Source organism: Chiloscyllium plagiosum, unplaced genomic scaffold, assembly GCF_037043375.1.
Source record: "Chiloscyllium plagiosum isolate Xiang-an unplaced genomic scaffold, Cpla_swu_hap1 HiC_scaffold_30, whole genome shotgun sequence".
Lineage (NCBI taxonomy): Eukaryota > Metazoa > Chordata > Chondrichthyes > Orectolobiformes > Hemiscylliidae > Chiloscyllium > Chiloscyllium plagiosum.
In genome coordinates, this window is record NW_028270168.1 from 20,699,777 (window position 1) to 20,725,784 (window position 26,008).

At 40.0% G+C, this 26,008-nt stretch overlaps 1 protein-coding gene across 1 annotated transcript in view; it reads right to left on the reverse strand.

Moving 5' to 3' along the window:
* Positions 1 to 16,856: 16,856 nt before the first annotated feature.
* The window catches only part of LOC122563602 (exostosin-1-like), a 260,921-nt gene continuing 251,769 nt past the window's right edge, over positions 16,857 to 26,008 (reverse strand). Inside the window, exon 11 of the mRNA XM_043717538.2 lies at positions 16,857 to 17,874. Coding sequence (XP_043573473.1) covers positions 17,689 to 17,874 — 186 coding nt within the window. The 3' untranslated portion in view covers positions 16,857 to 17,688. The remainder of the gene's footprint in view (positions 17,875 to 26,008) is intronic.

The following is a 26,008-nucleotide window of genomic DNA, read 5'->3' on the forward strand; positions in this document are numbered from 1 at the left end:
CCCTGCTTAACTTTATTCAGTGTACATCCAGTGCACTCTGGGGTAGTGAATTCTACAGATTCAACCATATTGCCTAATTTTATATTTGCATATGAAGTAATTTGGGACATATGTGAGCAAGTATATTGTATATGGTTTTTAAAATTATACATCTACTAGGAAATATATTGCAGTTAATTATAGATTGCAACTGCATAGCAAACAAATGGAACCCAGAGTAGACAAGCAGGACACTGGGAGAACACAGCAAGCCAGGCAGCATTGGGAGGTGGAGAGGTCAATGTTTTCAGTGTAACCTGGGGTGGGTGTAAGGGGAGACACTGATAAAGTGGGGGGTGGGGGCACGTGGGGTGATGAGGTTGGGATAGGTGAACACTGGTAGAGGGATCGATGGGATCCAGTTGGTAGCTGGAAGGAAGGGACAATCAGAGGAATGTAAGGAGGGTGAGCTGGGAAAGGGAGTCGAGGGAAGGGAAAGGAGGTTATACGAAGTTGGAGAAGTCAATGTTGAGTCCTCTGGGCTGTAGGCTGTTCGGATAGAAGATGAGTTGTTCCTCCAATTTGCGGTCTGATTCGCTGTGGCAATGGAGGAGGACAATTTTATTCTGGCAGGTGTTAATTACAGGTTGCGACTGCATTACAAATAAATGGAACCCAGGCCAATTTCATTCTGGTTGGCAGTCCTGCTTTCTCTGTACCCCTGGGAAAAGGAAGATGCAATAACATACAAATAAACAATCAACAGACCATTTCAGCACATCCAGAATTCATGCCTTTTGTCAAAGGTTTCTTGACAGAACTATAAGGAAACAAGATGATCATGATACAGGGCGGGGGCTGACTGTGCAGAAACTGATAGATTGGCAAAGGGAAGATGTCAGTCACTTAAGATACTGCTGTCTGCAGAATTGTGGATCTTAACTCCAGACGTTATTCTCTGTCATCCTCCACCTAAGACTCCCCTTATAATTCCTGTCATGTGTGTATTCAGTCACCTACACTACTGTTTGTTGCGCAGAGATGTGTTGGTATTGCAAATCAGGATATTACTGTTGGACTGACTGCTGCAAGTCCCTTAAACTGCAACTTATAATTCAGGAATGGACCAGGATTTAATTTAAATGGCAATTTTTTTTCTTTTACACAGTTAAACAATTACAATCCACCCGGCTTTTGATTTAAGATCGAATCTGTCTATGACCCTGCTCAGAATTCATGTTGCTCAACTCCCTGCTGCATTGTAATACTAATCCTTTTTAAATGCTTCAACTAAACAGCTAATTAGTAGAGGCTTGGCTGTTCAGTTGTAATTTGGTGACGTCCACAATATAGGACAATATCAACAACTTGCATATTTATAACTCAGCAGACGGAAAGCAGTTTGATCATCATTAAAAATTTGAAACAGCCACATAAACAAACATGAGGGCAGATGATCAAAGGTTGGACAAAGAGGTAGATCTTAAGAAAAATCTTAGAGGGGTGGAGCAATTTAGGGAAACAATTCGAAGTCTGCAGTTCATGATGGTGAAGGAATTTCCACTTGTGATAGTGATTAAAGTTGGGGGTGCACTAGAGACCAGAATCCGAGCAATACAGAGATCTGAGATGGTTGTACGGTGGCAGGAGAGTACTCATAAAAGGGAGGATGACAAGGTTATGGAGAGATTTGAAAATAGGAAGAGAATTTTATGATGAAGTCATTGGGTACCAATGTAGTGAGAAAAAGGATGATGGGTGCATGGGATTCTGTGACAGTCAGATTTAGTTCTTATCTCCTTTATTTTATCTATATGTTTTTTGTCTTTCCACAAATTATGTCTGCACAAACAAAACACTTCCTATGCAACAATTTTTGAGAAGGTTTGTAGCTCAGGTGGATAAGAATGGAAGTTAGCTCGCTGAGCTTGAAGGTTTGTTTTGAGATGTTTCATCACCATGACTAGGTAACATCAGTGAGAATCTCCGGTGAAGCACTGGTGGTATGCCCCGCCTCCCTATTTATAGGTCTTGGTTTCTTAAGGTGGATAATGTCATTTCCAATTCTTTTTTTCAAGGGGAGGTAGATGGAATATAAGTCGATGTGTTTATTGATGGAGTTCTGGTTAGAATGCCATGCCTCTAAGAATTCTCGTGTGTGTCTTTATTTCGCTTGTCCTAGGATGTGTGTTGTCCCAGTCAAAGTGGCATCCTTCTTTGTCTGTATGTGTAGAAGCTAGTGACTGTGGGTCGTGTCTTTTGATGGCCAGTTGATGTTCACGTTGTACATGATGTACATGAACACTAACTGGCCACCAAAAGACACAACCCACTATCACTAGTTTCTATACATACAGACAAAGAAGGACACCACTTTGACTAGGACAACACACATCCTAGGACAGGCGAAACAAAGACACACATGAGAATTTTTAGAGGCATGGCATTCTAACCAGAACTCCATCAATAAACACATCGATTTAGATCCTATCTACCTCCCCTTGGGGGAAAAAAAACCGGAAAGGACATCACCCATCTTAAGAAACCAAGACCTATAAATAGAGAGGTGGGACATACCACCAGCGCTTCACCAGAGACTCTCACTGATGATGTTACCTAGTCATGCTGATGAAACAAACCTTCAAGCTCAGTGAGCTAAGTTACATACTTACTACACAATTTTAAAGTTTGACTCATATCTCCCTGTAAACTTTTCATTACAAGCATCCTGGACTCTTGCTTAAGAAAAGAGAAAGGCTTCTTGGTTTAGCTCATTCACTTCAGAGAGCAAGTCAAATTAAATAGATACAACATCAGAAATTGCTGGAAAATCTGTGGATCTGGAAGCATCTGTGGAGAAAAAGCAGAGTTAACATTTTGGGTCCAGTAACCCTTCTTCAGAACTGCATCAGTTGATAATTGGACCTGAAATGTTAACCCTTTTTTCACTCCACATATGCTGGCAGACTTACTGCATTTTTCCAGCAAATTCTGGTTTTGTTTGCGATTTCCAGCATCTGCAGTTCTTTGGTTTTCAATTAAACTGATTGCAGGGTTTATTAGTTATCCCATAGCAACACCAATAATAGACAAACCCCTAAGGAGATAAAACTCAGTGAAATTTCCACCTTGTTCCTACATTTCCAATCTAATCAAAGTCCAAAACACTATCCAACCACACACTTATGATCCACCCAGTTATTAACCTTCAATCACTGTCCTTGACTTCCTGCTGAGATGTCATCAGAAACTCACAAATTTATATCCCCTTTCCAGAGATTGAAAATTTAGCCTCAAATGAAGCTTCAATGTTTACTGAGGTAACTGTGCACCATCAATGATGATAAACATTGCTTTTTTATTTAGGTGGCTGTTCAATTAAGACCTATATCCTCCACTTCACATTTCAGCAGTGTATAAATGCACAAAACAGTCAAATAATCCCAGGAACAAGTCATAATATTTTAGAATTTGAGTTGCAGTTTCAAAGAAAATTTTTGAATAAAGTGGTTCCTTCACAATTACCTCAACTGCCTCCAACTCCATTACATGAAAAACCTTATTCACTTGGCAAGGAGGCTTTCTTTTGATTAAAGTAGAAGGTTCTCTGTTTTAGATATTCCATCAGTTACAAAATATTAAAGTACAAATCAGATACCAGCTTATACTCATTCTTCACAAATGTATGGCTCTTGATATGTCTCAGTTTGATCTTCTGTAATATGCTATTATTAACAACATCAGAATCTTGCACATCCATCTGGCATATTTTGCGTGGGTCCCAGTGAGGAATTCTCCAAGGCCAATTTGATAAATTTCTTGGAAAATGTAATTTTTTTTTGTTTGACACACTACATTCTAAGGTCCTGTCCTTTTGTAGTTATTCACTGTTAAGAGAGGAGAAGAATTGAAATCATATTGGAGATCTTTCTATTTTGTGACACACCTTTGTTAATGAATCCAACTTTGAAGATGGTGGAGGCATGGATCAGAGTAGAAAGAAAAATGGAGATCAAGCACTCCATTGAAATCCATTGGATAAGGATGTTGCTGGTGGTATGTGTTGTTTATTGGTGGTTCCCTTGACAGGTGAACTGTTCCTTAAACTACTGCAATCTGATATATGCCTGTACTCCCATGTTGCTTTCAGGTGCAGAGTTTCAGGGTTTTGGTCTAAGATTTTTGTTCCACGCTTAAGATATGGCACAGCTGCTGGCATAGCCATGCACCCACTGTCCATGACTTCCTGGTTGGTAATCTCACATTTTGAAGATGCTGTGAAGATGCCGAGGTAAGTTGCTGCAGTTCATCCTATAGATTAGATTAGATTAGATTAGATTAGATTACTTACAGTGTGGAAACAGGCCTTTCGGCCCAACAAGTCGACACCGAACCGCCGAAGCATAACCCATTACAGATGGTACACATTACAGTCACTGCATATAAGGCTTAGAGGTCCAGTTAAAGGAATCCTGGCACGTTCTTGCCGGACATCTTCTGGATGATGTACACAAACTACATTTGGGATTGTTTTCATCTCCATTTCATTCCTGGAAAAGAATTTGTTGCAGTGTTCCCTTTTCCTAGCCAGAAAAATCCCCTATAGATTTGCAACCTTTAATGAAATTCTCCTAATATTGGCATTACATTACAAATACAACCCGAGGCAACTCAACATCTCATATTAACCTTTGTGTTTGTTGTTCCTTGAAAACTACACCAAACTCTCCTCAGTTGAATAATTCACATTTTTGCTAAATAAATAATCCTATGTGTGACATATGCAGTAGATACAAATCAAAAATATGAATTACCCAAATTTTTCTAGTAGCTCTCACCATTTTAAGTACATTGCCAAGTTGAATCATCAAATGCACTGAACTCTGATCCCCCCAGGGTTCTTATTCTTCTATTTAATGTCTACTTGACACAGCTTCTAAGCTTTTCCCTCTCTCCTCAATCTTACCATTTTTAACTCATCTTTTCGATTCCCTTGTGTTCTCATGATCTTTTCTACATCCTTCTTAGCTGCTCACAGATTCAACATTTGATTTTCAACACAATGCATCAGAGAATTCCTATTGTACAGACAACGACCACTTGGCCCATTAACTGTATCAATAGTCTTTCACAGGATAATCCAACAATTGGTCTGGGTAATCCAAGATGGAGGATGGGAACCATTTCTGGCTGTATCAGGCTGCTCCTTTTTTGAGGTATTTCAGGTGTAAATGATTTTCTCTATTTCCAGGAGCGGCAATTCCTGTTTTATATGCTGTTGCATTGTTGTAGAACTTCAGAGAAAAAAAAGTCAAAACAGTGGCACTTTTAAAAGGGAGAGGAACAGACAAAGGCAGCACATGGTCTGTGCAGGAGAGAGAGAGGAAGAAACCCACACTGCTCCCTGACACAGCAGTGAACCTGCACAATTACTGTCAGTGCTGTTGAATTCATATATCGCTGCATATTGGAGTGAGTCTAGGAAAATTAACAAACAGTGAAATTCACAACTGATCCTGGAAGAACCTGTTTGGGAGAGGTCACAGCACAGAAACATTGAATAACTTGCAGTGTGGCCTTGCTGTAAGTCTGCATTGGTGAGGAGATTGGGTTCTTTCTTGATTATATGTTTTATTGAGATATGACTCTTGATTAAACTTAAAAATATAAGCCATAAGTATTAAGTTAGACTGGAGCAGAATTTCTAGAGGAATAAAATGGTGCTATTTTCTGGGACTGCAGATTGGAAGAAGCAAAAATGGCCCTTAGTAGAATGGTATGCTCTTCTTGTCAGATGTGGGAGTTGAGGGAGAGTTTATGTGTTACTGAGGATTATATCTGCAATAAATGCCGTTGCTTGCGGATTCTATCAGATCCATTGGATCTGTTAGAGCGACAGTCAGAGGCAATGAAGAATTTACAAGAGCAAGGAGATGTGATGGATGGCAGTTATAGGAAGGGAGAAAAGTTGCAGATATAGTCACATAGATGGGGTTAACTCCAGGAAAGGTAAGAGAGGTAGGCAGGTAGTGAAGGAGTCTTCTGTGGCTAACCCCATTTCAAACAGGTATGCTGTTTTGGAAAATGTAGGGGGTGATGGATTCTCAGGGGAATGTAGCATGAACAGCCAAGTGTCTGGTATTGAGACTGGCTCTGATGCAATGATGGGTACGTCGGGATCCAAGAGATGGATTGTGTTAGGGGACTCTCTAGTCCAAGGCACAGACAGACGTTTTTGTGGCCAGCAGTGAAAAATCAGAATGGTGTGTTGCCTCCCTGATGCCAGGATCAAGGATGTCTCAGAGAAGGTGCAGAATGTTCTCAAGGGGAAGAAGTCCCAGCAGCAGGTCATTGCACACATTGGAACCAATGACATAGGAAGGGAAAAGGATGAGATTCTGAAGGGAGGATATAGAGAGTTAGGCAGGAATTTAAAAACGGAGGTCCTCGAGAGTAGTAATATCTGGATTACTCCCGGTGCTACGAGCTAGTGAGGGCAGGAATAGGAGGATAGAGCAGATGAATGCATGGCTGAGGAGCTGGTGTATGGGAGAAGGATTCACATTTTTGGATCATTGCAAGCTCTTTTGGGGTAGAAGTGACCTGTAACAAGAAGGACAAATTACACCTGAATTGGAAGGGAACTAATATACTGGCAGGGAGATTTGTTAGAGCTGCTTGGAAGGATTTAAACTAGTAAAGTGGGGATGGGGGGGGGGGGTTGGACCCAAGGAGATAGTGAGGAAAGAGATCAATCCGAGACTGGTACAGTTGAGAAAATAAGTGACTCAATCAGGGTAGGCAGGGACAAAGCAGAGAACAAGGTAGGACAGATAAATTAAACTGCATTTATTTCAATATAAGAGGCATAACAGAGAATGCAGATGAACTCATGGCATGGTTAGGAACATGGGACTGAGATATCATGGCAATTCTTAAACATGGTTCAGGGATGGACAGGACTGGCAGCTTAATGTTCCAGGATACAAATGCTTCAGGAAGGACAGAAATGCAGGCAAGAGAGGAGGGCTAGTGGCATTTTTGATAAGGGATAGCATTACAGCTGTTCTGAGGGAGGATATTCCCAGAAACATATCCAGGGAAGTTATTTGGGTGGGACTGAGAAATGTGAAAGGGATAATCACATTATTGGGATTGTATTATACACGTGCTAATAGTCAGCGGGAAATTGAGAAACAGATTTGTAAGGAGATCTCAGTTATCTGTAATGATTATGGTAGGGAATTTTAACTTTCCAAACATAGACTGGGACTGCCATAGTGTTAAGGGTTTAGATGGAGAGGAATTTCTTAAGCATGTACAAGAAAATTTTCTGATTCAGTATGTGGATGTACCTACGAGAGAAGGTTGACCTATTCTTGGGAAATAAGGCAGGGCAGGTGACTGAGGTATCTGTGGGGGAGCACTTTGGGTTAGCAACTGTAATTCTATTAGTTTTAAAATAGTGATGGAAAAGAATAGACCAGATCTAAAAGTTGAAGTTCTAAATTGGAGGAAGGCCAATTTTAATGGTATTAGGCAAGAACTTTCCAGAACTATATGGGGGGGGGGGCAGATGTTCGCACGTAAAGGGATGGCTGGAAAATGGGAATGCCTTCAGAAATGAGACAGTACATTTCTGTTAGGATGAAAGGAAAGGCTGGTAGGTGTAGGGAATACTGGATGACTAAAGGAATTGAGGGGTGGTGAAGAAAAAAAAGGAAACATATGTCAAGTATAAACAAGATAGATCAAGTGAATCCTTAGAGTATAAAGGCAATAGGAGTTTACTTGAAAGGGAAATCAGGAGGGCAAAAGAGGACATGAGATAACTTTCGCAAATAAAGTTAAGGAGAATCCAAAGGGTTTTTACAAATAAAAGGGTAACCAGGGAGAGAATTGGGCTCCTCAAAGATCAGCAAGGCAGCTTTTGTGTGGATCCGCAGGAGACGAGGGAGATACTAAACGAATATTTTGCATCAGTGTTTACTGTGGAAGAAGACATGGAAGATATAGACTGTAGGGAAATAGATGGAAACATCTTGGAAAATGTCCATATTACAGAGGAGGAAGTGCTGGATGTCTTAAAACGCATAAAAGTAGATAAATCCCCAGGACCTGATCAGGTGTACGATTAAATTCCGTGGGAAGCGAGGGAAGTGATTGCTAGGTCCCTTGCAGAGATATTTGTATTATTGATAGTCACAGGTGAAGTGCTGGAAGATTAGAGGTTGGCAAACATGGTGTTATTATTTAAGAAAGGTGGTAAGGACAAGCCAGAAAACTATAGACAAGTGAGCCTGACTATGGTGGTGGGCAGGTTGTCAGAGGGAATCCTGAGGGACAGGATGTACATTTATTTGGAAAGGCAAGGACTGATTAGGGATAGTCAACAAGGCTTTGTGTGCAGGAAATCATGTCTCATGAACTGCACTGAGTTTCTTGAATAAGTAACAAAGAGGATTAATGAGGGCAGAGCAGAAGACGTGATGTATATGGACTTTAGTAAGACGTTGGACAAGGTTACCCATGGGAGACTGGTTAGTAAGGTTAGATCTCATGGAATACAGGGAGAACTAGCCATTTGGATACAAAACTGGCTTGAAAGTAAAAGACAGAGGGTGGTGGTGGAGTTGTGTGACCTATGGAGTGCCACAAGGATCGGTGCTGGGTTCACTACTTTTCGTCATCTATATAAATGATTTGGATGTGAGCATAAGAGGTATAGTTAGTAAGTTTGCAGATGACACCAAAATTGGAGGTGTAGTGGACAGTGAAGAAGGTTACCACAAATTACAATGGGATCTTGATCAGATGGGCCAATGTGCTGACGAGTGGCAAATGGAGTTTAATTTAGATAAATGCGAGGTGTTGCATTTTGGGAAAGCAAACCTTAGCAGAACTTTTACACCTAATGGTAAGGTCCTAGGGAATGGTGCTGAACAAAGAGCCTTGGAGTGCAGGCTCATAGCTCCTTGAAAGTAGAGTTGCAAATACATAGGATAGTGAAGAAGGCATTTGGTATTGGTCAGAATATTGAATACAGGAGTTGGGAGGTTACATTGAGGCTGTGCAGGACATTAGTTAGGCCACTTTTGGAATATTGCGTACAATTCTGGTCTCATTCCTATCGAAAGAATGTTGTGAAACTTGAAAGGGTTCAGAAAAGATTTACAAGGATGTTGCCAGGTTGGAGGATTTGAACTATAGGGAGAGGTGGAATAGGCTGGTCTATGATCTTATAGAGGTTTATAAAATCATGAGGGGCACGGATAGGGTAAATAGACAAGGCCTTTTCCCTGGGGTGGGGGAGTCCATACTAGAGGGCTTAGGTTTAGGGTGAGAGGGACAATTTTTTCATGCAGAGGCTGGTGTGTGTGTGGAATGGGCTACCAGAGGCTAGTGATGGAGCCTAAATTGCAACATTTAAAAGGCATCTGGAAGGGTTTATGAATAGGAAGGGTTTTGATGGATATGATCCAGGTGCTGGCAGGTGGGACTAGATTGGGTTGGGATATGTGGTTGGCATGGACAAGTTGGACCAAAGGGGTGTTTCCGTGCTGTACATCTCTATGACTCAATAACGCCAATTGAACAAACTGCCAAAGGAAACAGTCACAGCTCCATCAGTGGAAATCCCAAGGGCCCATCTTTGGATTCTTTCCATTGAACAGTTTTCATCATCACTATTCCCATTTTAGCAGCTCATGCTAATGCTATCAACATAAAAGATTTACCAGGATGTTTCCAGGAATGGAGGGCTTGAGTTATAAAAATAGTCTGCATAGGCTGGGACTTCTTTCACTGGAGAGTAAGAGGTTGAGAGATGACCATATAGAGGTTTATAAAATCATGAGTGGCACAGTTAAGGTGAATAGCAAAGGTATTTTCCCTAAGGTGTGCGAGTACAAAACTAGGGGGCACATTTTTAAAGTGAGAGAAGCAAGATTTAAAAGGACATGAGAGGCAACTTTTTTTTAATATGGTTAGTGTGTGGAATGAACTGCCAGGGAAAGTGGTAGATGCAGGTACAGTTACATTTAAAAGACATTTGGATAAGTACATGAATAGAAGAGGTTTGAAATGATATGGACCACATATAGGCAGGTGGGACTAGTTTAATTTGGGAACACGGTTGGTGTGGGCGAGTTGGCCAAAGGTCTATTTCCATGCTGTATAACTGAGTACTATTCTGATGCTCATACAATTGAGGCAGAAGAAGACGTTGCCATCAACCAACATCACAAAAATGAATTAACTGGTCAATCATCTCAGAATCCATTTGTGGGATCTTTTTAATTAAATGTGAATCACACAGTAATTAATGGGTCATTTTGAGTATAATATATCCAACCACTAGGTGGGGCTGAGCTGACACATGACTCTGTTAACTTACCACGGCATTGGTTAAACATTCACAGTACTGTATCCCCTTTCACAGCATTCAGAATGAAGTGACAAGTTAATGCTGCCAGTGACTACATGATGGAATAAAAAAAACTAAGTTCTTACAAATATTTTGATCCAAATTTTTTGTTTGGAAATGAAAGCAGGAGAAAGATCATAAAAATGAACTTGCACTGACATCAATTTTGCATGACTTTGTAAACTTTTACAAACAATTATTTTGTATTCACTCATTAGACATGAGTGTTGCTGGATAGCCAGCATTTATTGCCTGTCTCTAGTTGTTCCCTCAGACGGTGGTGTTGTGTTAACTTCTCAAACCGCTGACAATGTCCTTCAGGAAAGAATTCAGGATTTTGATCCAATGATAGTGAAGGAACAGTGATAAATTTCCAAGTCAGAATGGCAAGCAGTTTGGAGGGGGACTTGTAGGTGGTGGTGTTCCCATGCATTTGCTGCCCTTGTGAAGTGTTTAAGGCTTTGGAAAGTGCTAAGGATCTATGCAGTGCATCTTGTAGATAATACATAATATTGCTACTGAGCATCAGCCATGGAGGGAGTGGATGGTTAGAGATGTAGTGCCATCAAGCTGGCGGCTTTTTCCTGGATGGCATCAAGCTTCCTTCATCTTGTTGGAGCTGCACTCATCCAGGCAAGTGGGGAGAATTCCATCACACTCCTGACTAGTGCCTTATAGATAGTGTACAGGCTTTGGGAGTCGAGTTGAGTGACACATCTCAGTATTCCTAGCCTCTGACCTGCTCTTGTAGCCACTGTACTTATGTGATGAGTCCAGTTTCTGGTCAATGGTAACCCCCAGGATGATGATAGTCATGAAATCTGTAATGGTAACATCATTGAATTTCAACGGACAGTGGTTAAGATTGTGTCCTTTTGGAAATGGTCAGTGCCTGGCATTTGTATGGTGTGAATGTTACTTGTTACTTGTCAGCTCAAGCCTTGATACTGTCCAGAACCTGCTGCATTTGAACATGGACTGCTTCAGTATCTGAGGAGTCTCAAATGGGTGCTAAACATATGCAACTATTGGTGAACACCTTATGATGAAAGGGAGGTCATTGATGAAGTTGCTGAAGATGGTTAGGCCTGGGACACAACCCAGAGGAACTCCTGCAGAGATTTCCTGGAGCTGAGTGACTAACTTCCAACAACCACAACCATCTTCCCATGTGTCAAGTATGACTCCAAGCAACAAACAGTTTGCTCCCTGATTCCCACTGACTCCAGTTTTGCTAGAGTTCCTTGATGCCATACTAATGTGAATGCAGCCTTGTTGTCAAGGGCTGTCACTCTCTCTTCACCTCACCTCTGGAATTCAGTTCATTTGTCCATGCTTGAACAAAGGCTGTAATGAGGTCAGGAGCTGTGTGGCCCTGCTGGAACCTAAACTGGGTGTTAGAGAGTAGGTTATTGCTGAGCCCAGTGCTGCTTGTTAGTAGTGTTGATGACACCTTCCATCACTTTACTGATGATTGAGAGTAGACTGATGGGTGTAATTGGCCAGATTGGATTTTTCCTACTTTTTGTATACAGGACATACCTGGGCAATTTTCAAGTAATTGCCAGTGATGTAACTGTACTAGAACAGTTTGGCTAAGGGCAAGGCACAAGTCTTCAGTACTATTGCCAGAATGTTGTCAGGGCCTATAGCCTTTGGAGTATCCAATGTCTTCAACTATTTCTTGATATCGCGCAGAGTGAATCAAAATGGCTGAAGACTGGTATTTGCACTGTGGGCACCTCTGGAGGAAGACACGAGAAATAATCCACTCGGCAATTCTGGTTGACGTTTGCTGTGAATGCATCAGCCTTATCTTTTAGGCTGATGTGTTGGGCTCTTCCATCATTTAGGATGAGAATGTTTGTGAAGCCACCTCCTCCAGTGAGTTGTTTAATCATTCACCACCATTCTCAACTGGATGTGGCAGGACTGCAGAGCTTAGGTCTGATCCGTTGATTGTGGGATCACTTAGCTCTGCCTATCACTTGCTGTTTATGCTGTTTGGTACACAAGTAGTCCTGTTTGGTGGCTTAACCAGGTTGACATCTCATTTTCAGGCATACCTGTTGCTGCTCCTGGCATACATTTCTGCACTCTTCATTGAACCAGAGTTGATCCCCTGGCTTGATTGTAACTGGTGAAGGGGGGATATGCCAGACCATGAGGTTGCAAATTGTGCTGGAGTACAATTCTGTTGCTGTTGATAGCTCACAGCACCTCATGGATGCCCAGTCTTGAATTGCTATATTTGTTCAAAAACTGTCCCATTTAGCACGTTGATGATGCCACACAACATGATGCAGGGTATTATAGTCATAGAATCATACAGTGAAGGCAAGATTTCATTTCCACAAGGACAGTGTGATGGTCGCTCTTACAGATATTATCATGGACAGATGTATTTGTAGCAGACAGATTGGTGAGGGTGACATCAGGTGTGTTTTTCCCTCTTATTGGTTCCCTCACCACCTGTCGCAGACCCAGTCTGGTAGCTATGCCCTTTAGGACCCTAACAGCTTGATTGGTAATGCTGCTGCCAAGATGCACTTGCTAAAGGACATTGAAATCCCCCACCCAGATATATTTTGTGCCCTCGGTGTTTCTTCCAATCTTTGTTCAACATAGAAGAGTACAGATTCATCAGCTGAGGGAGGATGGTACGTCGTAGCCAGCAGGAGGTTTCCTTGCCCATATTTAACCCAAAGCCACAAGACTTCATGGGGTCTGGAGGCAATGTTGTAGACTTCTAGTGCAAAACCCTCCTGACTGTATATCACAATGATTATGTACTTTTTTCAGAAGTGTAATCATTGTTGTAATATAGGAAACGCAACAGCCAATTTTCACATTGCAAGGTCATACAAACTCAAGAGTGATAATGACCAGGCAATCTGGTTTGTGAGAGGGATTGAGGGATAAATCTTGGCCAGGATGTCTCTGCTCTTCTTCAAGACAGTACACTGGGATTTTAAAGAGTGGACAAGCCCCTGGTTTCATGTCCCAACTGGAAGAAGAAACCTCTGGCAGTGCAGCACTCCCTCAGTGTTCCTTTACAACCTTCTGAGCCACAGGGAAATGTGCTACCCAACGAGCCAAGATTGACACTGATTAAGGAAGATACTTTTTTTCCTATAAATAATTTTCCAAAATGATTAAGAGGAGGGAAGTCATTCAGTTATCATAACTTGCCCATCCAGAAATATCTTGGAGTACATCCATTCAGCTTGTCATTTGATTGTTAAATGATTCCAGGGTTTTGCATCCATTACACCAGCTGGAAGGACACTTGCAGTAGTAGTGACCCTACCTCTGAACCAGGAAGCCCACGTTCAAATCTCACCTGCTCCAAAGGTATCTAACAACATCTGAACAGATTGCTTAGAAAATTTCTACACTAGACAGAAGTCCAGTCCATGGGTTCACCAATGATTGAAGAGGAGCTTCCAGAACAGGCAGGGTGGACTGAGTCACTTCCTACTGTCATTGTTTTAGTTTTGTGCAATTTATATGTGGGAGAAAAGCCTGGGCTTTTCCTGTGTTTGAGACACATCAGATAAAAAGGCATATGTTAGAGACTGTAATCTGTTATTGTTGCTTGAGAAGCCGTTGATTGGAATGGTGTGTTACATTCTTCGCAATTGGCCATCACTTCTAAGTCACAGTCCTGTGTGTGAAACTATTGTATCTCATTTCATTGTGATTGAGTTTAATAGCTATTGTAAATTCAGCAAGTTGATTATCTTCAGTATTTTAAGTAAAACTATTCTGTAAGCTCTGCAGCAGCATTTCAATCTTCACTGCAAGAGCATCCCGTGAAATTTACTTCCATGCTCATCAGTTCAGCTTAACTCACCAAATTACAGTTCTATTTGTTTGGATCGGGAACTCGCTGAACTGTGCAAGGTGATTATCTGTTGGCTATCTCTCTGTCCCATCATCTCCAAGTATACGAGATAGGTGTGTGAATATTAATGAAGTATTGTGTGCATTTCTGAATGTGTTTTAATGCTTGTGAATGCACAGTGGAATTGTATGTGATTGATTCATGTAAATGAGGCTCTGCATGTCTTTTGTGTGTGTGTGGGGTGGGGTATATGTGTATGTTTGGATATGCAAGTAGAACTGAGTGTGGAAGACTGATATTGTCTGGAGGTATACTTGCATGTAGCACTGAGAGCCTATGTTAGGCATTTTGTCTGAATGTATTAATACTCATATCTTTGTGCTTGTGGAGAATTGTATATATTAGGAGTGTACATGTGAAAGGCGATGTGTGAGCATGTCCATGGAGGATTAATAGTGTGAGTAAAGAAATCTGAGCTAATACAGTATGTTGATGTCTGTTCATAGTGAGAGAGAGAGAGAGAGAGCAGGACTCCAAATGTGATTTCCCTAAATATGCCTAAATCTGGATGAATACATGAATAGGAAAGGTTTGGAGGGATATGAGCCAAATGTTGGCAAATAGAACTAGATTAATTTAGGATATCTGATCAGCATGGATGAGTTGAACCAAAGGGTCTGTTTCCATGCTGTACAGCTCTATGACTCTATGCCTGAAAATACTATAAGAGATGGAAGTTTAAACAAAACTGTGAGGGATTTGTCTATTGTACTTTGAGCATAATTATTAATGAAGGATTGGAATTTTAAGTGCCTTTTGAAAATGGCTGAGCGTGCCACTCCATTGTATTGAAAAAGTGACTCCCCACCACTTTCTCAAAACATTAGCATGGTCTTTAGAGATGCCCATATCCTACAAAGGAATAAAAAAACTAAGCAGTTCTTCTGTGTCACCCAAAGCAGTTCAGCCGTGAGATTTCAGTTGTGATAACTGCAGCCTCAGGCATTGAAGCTGTAAAATTCACCTGTCCACCTGCTCAGTTAACATTCCACATCCGAAAGATAAGAAGCAGGCAGTAAACGTCCTCAAATGAATGGAGCAATCCCGAGCAATCCCAAACAATGCCTGAGAAATATAACTCAGCCACTGGTCTTAACCTAATTTGCCCAAATGTTACTGTATACCTTTGTGAATTTGAGCAGCATTATCTTGTTTATTTTTAATTAAACAAATTCAGCTGAAACAGTGGATAATGTAATTCCACACATGTATATTAAGTATTCAATATGCTTAATTCACATAATGGAACTCCAAAGCTGTCATCTTTTTCTCTTATAAGGCCAATTGGCAAAAGAACCAGAGAAGAGATGAGCTTTCATTTATTACCCAGTGTGTTTTAATGATCTAGAATGCACTGCTTCAAAAGGTGGTAGAAGCAGTTTCAATATTAACTTTCAAAAGGATGTTTGAGATCTACTTAAGTGTTGTGAAGTTGGGTAGATTAATTAGATTGGGAGGCAGGAAGTTAGAATTTGTTGTGTGTAAAATTGTGAAATGGGAAAAGCATTAAGTAATCCCTTCAAAAGATGGTGGTTTTTTTTGGTGCTTAGAGTTAAAATAGATGCCTGTGAACAACTTGTAGCATACAGAGAGCCTGAACTGAAACACTTGTATTGAAAGGCCACACAGTTAGCAGGCTAAGCAGCTGTTTTTACGAAGAAAACAGGTTTGAATTTAGCCAATCAAATTGGCACGTAGATACCAAAAATCTATTAAGTTTAAATCTGATGGTTTTAATAACATAGGAGCAATTCTATTGTAAGAAATATTGTTACATCATCACAGGTATAAAAGAAGGGGGCAGTTGGACAGAGAACCCAGAGCTAATGCCATCTGCCAGAGCAAACAGCTCTCTCTGGAGAGAAATTGGACTTCACAGTCATCTATGCATTACGAAAAGCATCATCTAAATAATAATGGTACCAACTACAAAGAATAAGAGGAAAAGGAATTTGTGACAGAAGATCGATGGGAGAAGGTGAACAACATTCCAGAAGACATGTAACTTGGCTGTCATTTTGAAAGACTAAATTATATTTTGTGAGTTAGACTTGTATTTATTGGAACAGCATACTATTAGAATCTTGTTTTATTTGGGAATAGTTAGTAGTTAGAAGGGTTTTATTCGGTTTGTTAATAGTTTAGTTAATTTGGTCACTGTTAGAGTTAGAAAAATAAATTGCTACTTGTTGATTTTAAAATGAGTGTCAGGGATTTATTTTATTTAACCACTAGAAGTTGCTGAGAAGCAGGTTACACCACTTTTCATACACTTCTTACAAATTATAGGATGAGTCATTCCTCTTTAGATGTTTCAGTTTTTGTTCTCGAAGGAGGGAAGCAGTCAACCTCTGCTTTATAACATGTGTGAGAAAGTAATTGCTGACCTATGCGGAAATAGGATGCTGCATAGCTCTTTCAAAGAGCGGCTATTGAGACGATGGACTAAATGACCTCCTCCTTTGCTGTGGTGTCTAAGGCTGGTGTGTTCCTGAGAGAGACTGAAAGGGTTTCTGCTAAATTATTCAATGCAATGCGACACCATTGGGCAAAATGTAATTTAATACAACATAATCCTGTGGGTAGCAACATGCATCTTTCATTTTGAACTGCATTTTTTTAAAACCATGAACAATTTGCTGTTAAAACCAACTCATTGAATCTTCATGGAAACTGATGTGCTAGACAGATCATAGCAGGGGGACCTCTTCACAGTTTCTTTTACACCATTCTGTATTGAATGACAGATCCAGAAGCAAGAATCCTGCAAATCAGAGTGCTGTTCAGGCCCTAACACTCACCTGTTGACACCCATATTTTATATCAGTTGATTATTACAGGCTTCTTAGGTTGATGATGAAAAGAATGAAATCATTAATATATGTTTGCCAAGTTTCATTAATTTACCTTGAACTCTCAGTCCATAGCTTGATTAGATTATGGTCCTTATATAGTACAGGCTTACAAATAATCTGCACACAGTCTTTCATAAAAAGTAGGTTATAATATAAGCAACTGGGGAGAACTGGTTCACTCTTCATGAGAATTAGCTCAAGCACAGTCTTGTGATGTGAACTTACTGTATAACCCGTCCTGCTACTTCTCTGAACTTCTTCCAAACTGCTTCACTTAAAGGAGATAGATCATGTTTCTGTTCGTTCCACATGGATTGTGTTGTAGTAAATAACAGCAAGTTAAAAAATAAAGTCACTGGCCTGCTCCCTTAGGCTTTGGGGAAAATTGTCTAAAAGATGTAAGGAGAGCCCGCAGAGCCTTGATCTGTTCTTACTTGTCTTGTGCTCCTTTGAGACGACCTTTGACCTGGTGATGTGCCTTGGCCAGGCCAACAGAAAGTGACTCTTCAGAGCTTTGTTCTTCAAGGTCTTTCGATATCACGGTACTTTTTCCGAAGGATGGAGACTTGGTCCTTGAAAAGTACAGGGTCAAGGCGTAGCTGTGATTGTACAAGAGGCATGGAGCCAAACCAGCTGGCAAATGTGTTAATGCAGTTCTGTCTCTGTGTGAAATGATCTGGATTAGCCCAGAGAGTAGTCTTTGACCCCTGTATGATCAGGAACAAAGAAAACAACTTTGTTAATCAGTCAAAAAGAGATATAGATGTATGAACAGGCAGGAAATAGAGGGATATAAACCGAGTAGAGGCAAAAGATTTTTTTTAGTTCATAATGGCATTATGTGTCAAAAACAAACTTCTGCTTTATCTTGGTGCTGTGTAACAACAACCTGCATTTATATACCCAGTAATGCTTCGATTTTGAATTAAGCACATCTTCTGAGTTTAGAGTGTCAGTAAGGTTGCTAGCTATCCAAAATTGGCCTTGAGTTGTGATGACTAATAGGTTAATATTCAATTCATGGCACTGAGAAAGCACAAGCAAAGAAACAGACATTAAAACATATATCAATCTTTTGTGCTCCTTTCTATTAACATCTTTGTCCATTAGTAACACCATAATTTCTGGCCAAAATACTGGAAACCAGAACCTAAATGTTGAAAATACTGGAAACACTCAGCAGGTCAGTCAGCACTGGCAAAGAGAACAGATGCTAGAATGCGTGTTTGTTAATAAAGTCACTCATTTCTGATGCTGATAGGCAATGCATTGAAATTAGGTTAAAGTATAGTTCAGTAAAGATGTTGTGGTAGACATTTGAGCAAATATTTCAGAACACCCAAAAAAACAGAAGTCAAACGGCACCAGATTATAGTCCAACAGGTCTAGTTGAAATCACAAGCTTTCAGAGTGCTGCTCCTTCATCTTGATACAGTCTTGGCAATTAATAACAGAAAATGAGACAATTATGGATGAATTGAATAAATATTTTACATGAGTCTTCACTGCAGAAGAAACAAATAACATCCCAGAAATAATTGTGAATCAAGTGAGGAAAGGGAAGCTGAAAATCAAAACACTTCAGCTGACAAAGGAGCAGCACTCAAAGCTTGTGATTTCATATAAACCTGTTGGACTATAACCTTGTGTCATGTGACTTCTAACTTTGTCCAATACCAGTATCGCCACAGCACCCATCAAAGATACATGGTGGTGAAAAAGAAAAAATCTACGAAAAATCATCTGTGGCTAATGAATGAAGTTAACAATTGTATTAAATTGAAACAGAGAGTATACAATTTGTAAAGGTTAGTAGCAGGTCAGAAGATTTGATGGAATATTAAACATAGCAAGGAATAATGAGGAGGGAGAAATCAGAGTGTGAACAAAAGCCAGCTGGAAATATAAAAATAGATAGTAAAAGCTTCTATCAGTATTTATAAATAACGTGTAAATAAAGTGAGCGAGAATCCTTTAGAGAGTGTGTCTTGGCAATTAATATAGGAAAATAAGGATGAATCAAACAGATATTTTACATGTGCCTTCACAATAGAGGACACAAGTAACGTCCCAGAAGTAATTGTGAATTAAGTGGTGAAAGGAAAGCTGGAAATTACAATCACTAGATATTGACAAAATATGAGAACTAAAGGCTGACAAATCCCTAGATCCCAAAGGATTTAACCTTAGATTCTTAAAATAAGTTGTTGCTGAGATAGTAGATTTTAATTTTCCAACATTCCCCTGATTTTGCCAACATCCAGTTTGGTTGGAAACCAGAGAATAAAATTCCTCTATTCAAGAGATGAAGAAGACACAAAGCGGGAAACTACTGACATCTTAATACCTGTAATTTAGAAAAAATGCTTGGAATCTATTATTAAGGTGGTTATAACGAGACATTGAGAAAACCTCAGTACAATTGGGCAGAGTCAACATGGTTTTATGAAAGGAAGATCATGGTGAATAGGTTTTTCAAGTTATTTGAGAAACTAACAAATCGTGTGGATACAAGACGGCTTGTGGTTTTTGTGCACTTAACACTTCCTGAAGGCATTTGATAAAGTGCCAGATTAAAAAAAAAGCTTTCTATACAAAATAAGAACTCATGGTGTAAGGGAAATATATAAGTGTAGACATAATCAATATCAGTGACTTGGAAGAAGCAACCAAATGTGTGATTCCTAAATTTGCTTATGATATGTAGGAAATCAAGCTGTAAAGAAGACACAAAAAATCTGCAAAGAGATAAAGATGGGTTAATAAATGGACAAACAGTCTGCAGAAGAAATATAATGTGAAAAATTTTAACTTGTCCACTGTGTCAAGAAGGATGAAAACAGCAACATACTATTTGAGTAGAGAGAGTGTGCAGAACTCTGAGGTACAGAGAGAGCTCAGTAATCTGATACATGAATTTCTTAAAGATCATATGCAGGAACATCAATTGATGAGAAGTCAAATGAAATGTTGCTGTATATCACAAGGGGAATGAAATATAAAAGTAGGAATGTTTTGTTACTGTATTGTGCATTGTTTGGTCTCCTTATTAAAGGAAAGGACATAATTGCATTAAAACAGTTCAGGGAAGGTCAAAACCACTGATTCCTGGATTCAGTGCATTTCTTATAAAGAAAGGCTGGACAGTTTGGGTCTACGATCTTACTGAAACAAATGAGATCCTGAGGGGACAAGATGAATGAAAGAACAGTTTGGGAAAGACTAGAATTAGGGGATACAGTTTAAAAATTAGGGGTCTCCCATTTAATACAGACAGAGGAGGACGTTTTACAATCAGAGGGTTGGGAGTCTGTGGAACTCCCTCTTTCGCAGGGGCCAGTGGAAGTAGGGTTATTGAAAATTTTTAATACAAAGATTATTAGATTCTCGCTGAAAAAGGGAGACAAGGATTATGAAGAGCAGGAAGAAAAGTAGAGTTAAGACCATAATCAAATCAGCCATGATTTTATTGAATGGTGGACCACTGGGGGACTGAATGGTCTACTCCTGTTTCATGCATCGTATGGATGGTATTACCCAGAACATTTGAGAGATTGAGAAATATGATGCAAGTTGAGAATCTCCAGGACTTGCTCACCACTCCTCTGTATGATTCACATAAGTGACATCTTGTCCTTAGCTCTCTATTAATTTTATAAACATGCTGGACTCAGTTCAGAATGTGAGGACTCATAATTAACAGCATTAAGTACCTTTGAGCAACAATATCTGTTAGAATATTTCCACCCTGACAGGGTACTTAAAGCTGTGAATTATTTTCCCTTAATGTGGTAAAGTACACTCAGGGATTGAAAGAAACAAGATCACATTTCCAATTCTTAGCTTTTCACTTACCTATCCTTTGTTAATCTGATTTGACTCTCATTCAGTTATTTCCTTCCCTTTTGTTGCACAGTTTTCTCTCTCAGTTCTTAGATCTCAATGGTTATTGGACTGTTTGCTCTGTTGTTCAATGAGGTCCTGTTGCCCCCACTGCACGGTTCTCAATTCAAGCTTTTAACAAGGTAATGGCGCAATTCTAATTGAGCACAAGGGTACTGCAGAAAGGTCTCGTTCCATATGGTGCTCCAGTACAATTTGGCCCAGTGAGTACAACCCAGAAACTGAAGAAAGCCCAGAAACTCTTTGAGAGTTTCCTAATTACCAGCAGCGTCAAAATAAGCATGTGACTATTACTGCACATCACATCTAAGTGCCAGTGTTGAGCACTAATAGCCCTGAAGAAATTGCAAACAGCTGAAAATAGGTAGTGTTAAATAAAATTCTACAATAGGTAGCTAAACCACAGCGAATATTTGTCATACTGAGTACATTCTGCCGTGCGGGTCCAGGCAGTTAAATGCTAAGGGCACAGGTTTTTGGAATTCATTTACTTTAGTCATTACTAGAATTACAGCCCCTAAATTATTCAGCAAGAGTTAATCAATAATATATCAACAACAAGGGACGGTAGTATGATTACTAAACCTTCCGTCCACACTGGGCACATCATTGATTGCTTCATGTCAGTGTTAGTTCAACCCATGAATGATGGTGTCTAAATCTCACAGGTCTGCCTACCCAATCGAACCAAAAATCAATCCAGTTTCCAGCTGCGAAGGGAATAGAACGAACGAGCAAGTACAGTCTTGAAAACTGATTCCATCCACTTGAACTCACCAAACAGAGAAGGTTAGTGGTGAAATGCTGAAATCTTAAAGTGGCAATGTTTAGCAATCCTTGGTATTACCATACTGAATACAAGAGAATGCTTGCCTGGGAATAAAATCCTCTCTCGCCTTTCAACAATGGTCTCTGTCTCTCTCTCTCTTACCATTTCAATGTACTTATTGAACTTGCACATAGGGAACTTTTACTTGAGATAGTCGCCATCTACCGTCGTGCCTGAAAGATGGCACTTCAGGGCGCAGTACTCCTTGGGGTACTGTACTGGGAGTGTCAGCTGAGATTATAAACTCATTACAGTGAGAATCTGAACCCAGGATTTCTGATTCCAAGGGGAAAGCGCTAGCCAGTGAGTCAAACCTAACACCAGGATCATCAGACAATTGACACGCAGGCACTCCCAATTGAGGAGGACATTTCAAATATTTAGAGTCTATTTGTAACTCCTTAGAATCCCCTTGGACCATTGCAGACCTCTGACTGAATTTAGCTGATTTCTAGGGCTTGGCTCTGTGGTCGAGGTATCTAGAGTGGACAGGAGGACAACAAGTCATTCCCAACTTCATTCAAATAGCATCATCAGGTTCTTCCCCACAGTGAACATAAGACCCAGCTTCATCTGCAACCCCTCTTCCACTGCCAATCACTCCCCCACATTGCAATCTACCCTGTCACCAACCTCTGGGATCCCCTGGCTCCCACTGAGAAATCCTGTAGCAGTGTTTCTTTTATAATTATTTCTCAGGATGTTGAGGTCACTTGTAAGAGTCACAGTTACTTGGCCCAAGATGGTGATGGGCCTGCTTTCTAACCACAACAGTTCAAGCTCATCTCTTCCAACCTCTGTAATGCCTTCAAGCTCTACAACCCTCTAAAATCTACAACCCTCTGAAATCCATGGCCATCAATTCTGACCTTTTGAGTATCCCAGTTTTTATTATGAGTCTCCTGTTAACAGACCTGCCTTCATTTGCTTGGCTCAGGCATTTTCCCCCTAAAGCTCCTGTCATCTCTACTTTACTCTCCTCCTTTAAGTCACTCCCTAAAATTTACCTCACCACCTGTCAAAATATTATGTGGCTTACTGCAATATTTTGCTTGATTTTTCTGTGAAATGCACTGTGATCTTTTTGCCATATTAAAGATGCTACATAAATACAAGCTTTCCTTTACTTGTTTGGGGCATATGGCTCAGCCAATATTTATTGCCCATCTCTAATTATCCAGAGGGTATCTAAGAGTCAAACACATTCCAGTGGGTTATGAGTCACATGGAGGGTAAGGTTGGCAGGTTTCTTTACCTAAAAGGGATTTCAGTAAAACAGATGGATCTTTATGACCAGCAGCAGTGGTTACATGATTATCATTAGACTAGTTTCTTTTTAAATTCCAGAAGTTTATTGAATTCAGCTTTCACCATTGTAAAAAGAACTATTATGTACATGGTGTCTCTTCCAACTTCAAGACATGGCAAAGGTGCCATACAGAAACTAATGTACTTTTGTGTAGGAAATGCAGCAATCGATTTATGCAAAGCAGTTTCACACAAAATACCAATGTGATAATGATCAGATAATCTGATTTACTGAGACTTACTGAAAGATAAAAATTGGACAGGATACCAGGGAGGACTGCCTGATCTTTTGCCAAAATGGTGCCATGGAATCTTTTAAGTCCACCATTTAAAGGACCTTGGTTTAAAGTCTCATCCTAATAATGAAATCTCTGTCAGTGCAATATGCCCTCAGTACTGCAATGGAGTGTCTACAAGCAGGCTATTCAGCCCATTGAGTCTGCTCCAATGTTCAGTGAGATTATTTCTGATTTGATAACAGTGTCCTGCCTTTTCCCCATGACCCATCATTACCTTACTGATTAATTTACATAACAAAAAGCAAGAATCCCAGCACCAATCCTGTGGTACACTGTTGGTCACAGACAGAAAAACAACTCTTCAACATCACTCTTTGCTTCCTATTTGTAAGCGCATTTTTGATCCAGTTTGCCAACTTGTCTTGGATTCCATGGGTTCTTTTGGACCAGCTTCCATGTGGGACCTTGTCAAATGCCTTACTGAACTTCATGTTAGAATTTTATAGGTTACTAAGGGATTCCCCCACCTCATTTTTCTAAACTTCAGTGAATACAATCTCTTCTCATATGTCAGTCCTGTCATCCTGTGAACCAATTTGGTAAGCCTTCGCTGCACTCCCTGGATTATGTTCTCAAGTCTCGGAGTGGGACTTGTACTGTCATTCTTCTGACTCAGTGGTGAGAGTGATTTCCACTAATTGCTGAGACTTCAGACAACTGTTAAAGTGGCCCAAGCTCTAGGTGGTGAGGTGAGGTACCATAACTTTGCTGGGAGCCCTTTTGAAACCCACTTCTGCTGCATTTCAGTAACATTGTTGTTGCAGATTGGGAGCAACCAGGAAATTTCCTGGACCGATGGATGAACATGACTAAAGCTGGATTAGGATGCGGCTAGCAGAGTGTTAGATGAGTTGAAGCTGAAAGAATGTTAAAGACAGGAAATCTTTGAAATTACACGCCAGAGATTAAAAACAAGGTTTCCTGCTACTTCTATCAACCTAGTCTTGGAGAGATAGTCATGACGGTGGTGAGGGTCGGGGGAAATTAATGTTAATGTGAGTATTTTTATTAAATATAACCTGGCAGTTGGAGCAAAGGACAAAGCTAAAATCAATTACTTGAAATGATACACTAATGGCAACACTGCTAACAACTGAATTTGAAAGGATCATATCTATTATTTAAAGGGCTTTAATTAAAAATTGCATGCAGTACCCATAATTAAATTGAACCAGACATAAATATTACAAATGGATAATTTTTCACAACTAGCGTACAGGACTGCTGATGCTAGCAGAATGGTCCTGTTCCAGCTCGTGTTATTAGGAATTCACCGGTTTAATCAAGAGTGATTATTGATTGTGGCAAAGAGAGGCAGCTGGCAGAATAATCACTGGAATTTTATCATGACATGAACATTATTCAGCAATGGAATCATGGAACCAAAGCTAACTGTTCGTATTTATTTCTAATGGTGGGTTTTATGTAACATATGTCTGATATGTCTGAATAAATAATTAATTATTTATTCCCGGTCCAGGATCTCACCCGACCCTGTCATACAGCTCAAGTTTCATGTTGATAATCAGTAACTAAATAATTTGGCTCCACCCAAGGGTGCCTTTAACTGATTTTTTTTAATTTCTCCTGTTGCTAGGGTTGGTAAAGCGAAACTTTCTCTGCTGTTGAGGAGAGTCTTAGACAAAGGGTGACCTTAAAATCAGAGCAAGATCATTCACAAGAGAAATCAAGAAACTCTGCTTCATGCCAGGAGTGATAGAAGTGTGGAATTGTCTTCCAGAAAAAAAATGATTTCAAAAAATCTGTGGATTTAAAAAATTTTCACTGTTGTCAAAACCCTCCTTTGCCTTACCCCTCAGTACCTCTGCTGACTTCTCCAAACACACTTAGATATCCATACTCTTTTGAGGTCTCTGAACATTCTAATTTTACTTGTTCCACTATTGGTGGCCATGCAATTAGTTGCTGAGCCTAAAGAATTGGAATTCTCTCTCTTAGCTTCTCTAACGTGCTTTCCTTGTTTGAGATTAACCTTTAAACAGGTATGTGATTGGGAAAGGTTTCGAGGGATTGGGATTAGTTTAGTTTGGGAAACCTGGTTGGCATGGACAAATTGCACTGAAGTGCTTGTTGCCATGCTGTATGACTCTATGATTTAAAACAACATCTTTACTTGCCCTAATAGCTCCTTACATGGCTCATGATCACATATTGCTTCACAACACTTCGTTGAAGTCTCTGGGAAAATTTTGTTCTGTTAAAGGTGCAATAAAAATACAAGCTGTTGTTGTAGAGGCAATTATTTTAAACTTAAGATTGATAGATTTTTACTAGGCAGGGATATGGTGGATTGAGTTAAGATACAGATCAGCTTTTAACTCACTGATTGGCAGGCCTGGCTTGAGGGGATGAATGGCCTCATGTCTCATTCTCATCTTTTCTGCTGTCTCTGAGTCCAAGCAGACCTCATCCTTTAATAACTAAACTAACAGAGGAGTAAAGGGCTAGTTTCATATTCCTAATGAGGAAGGCTCAAAATTA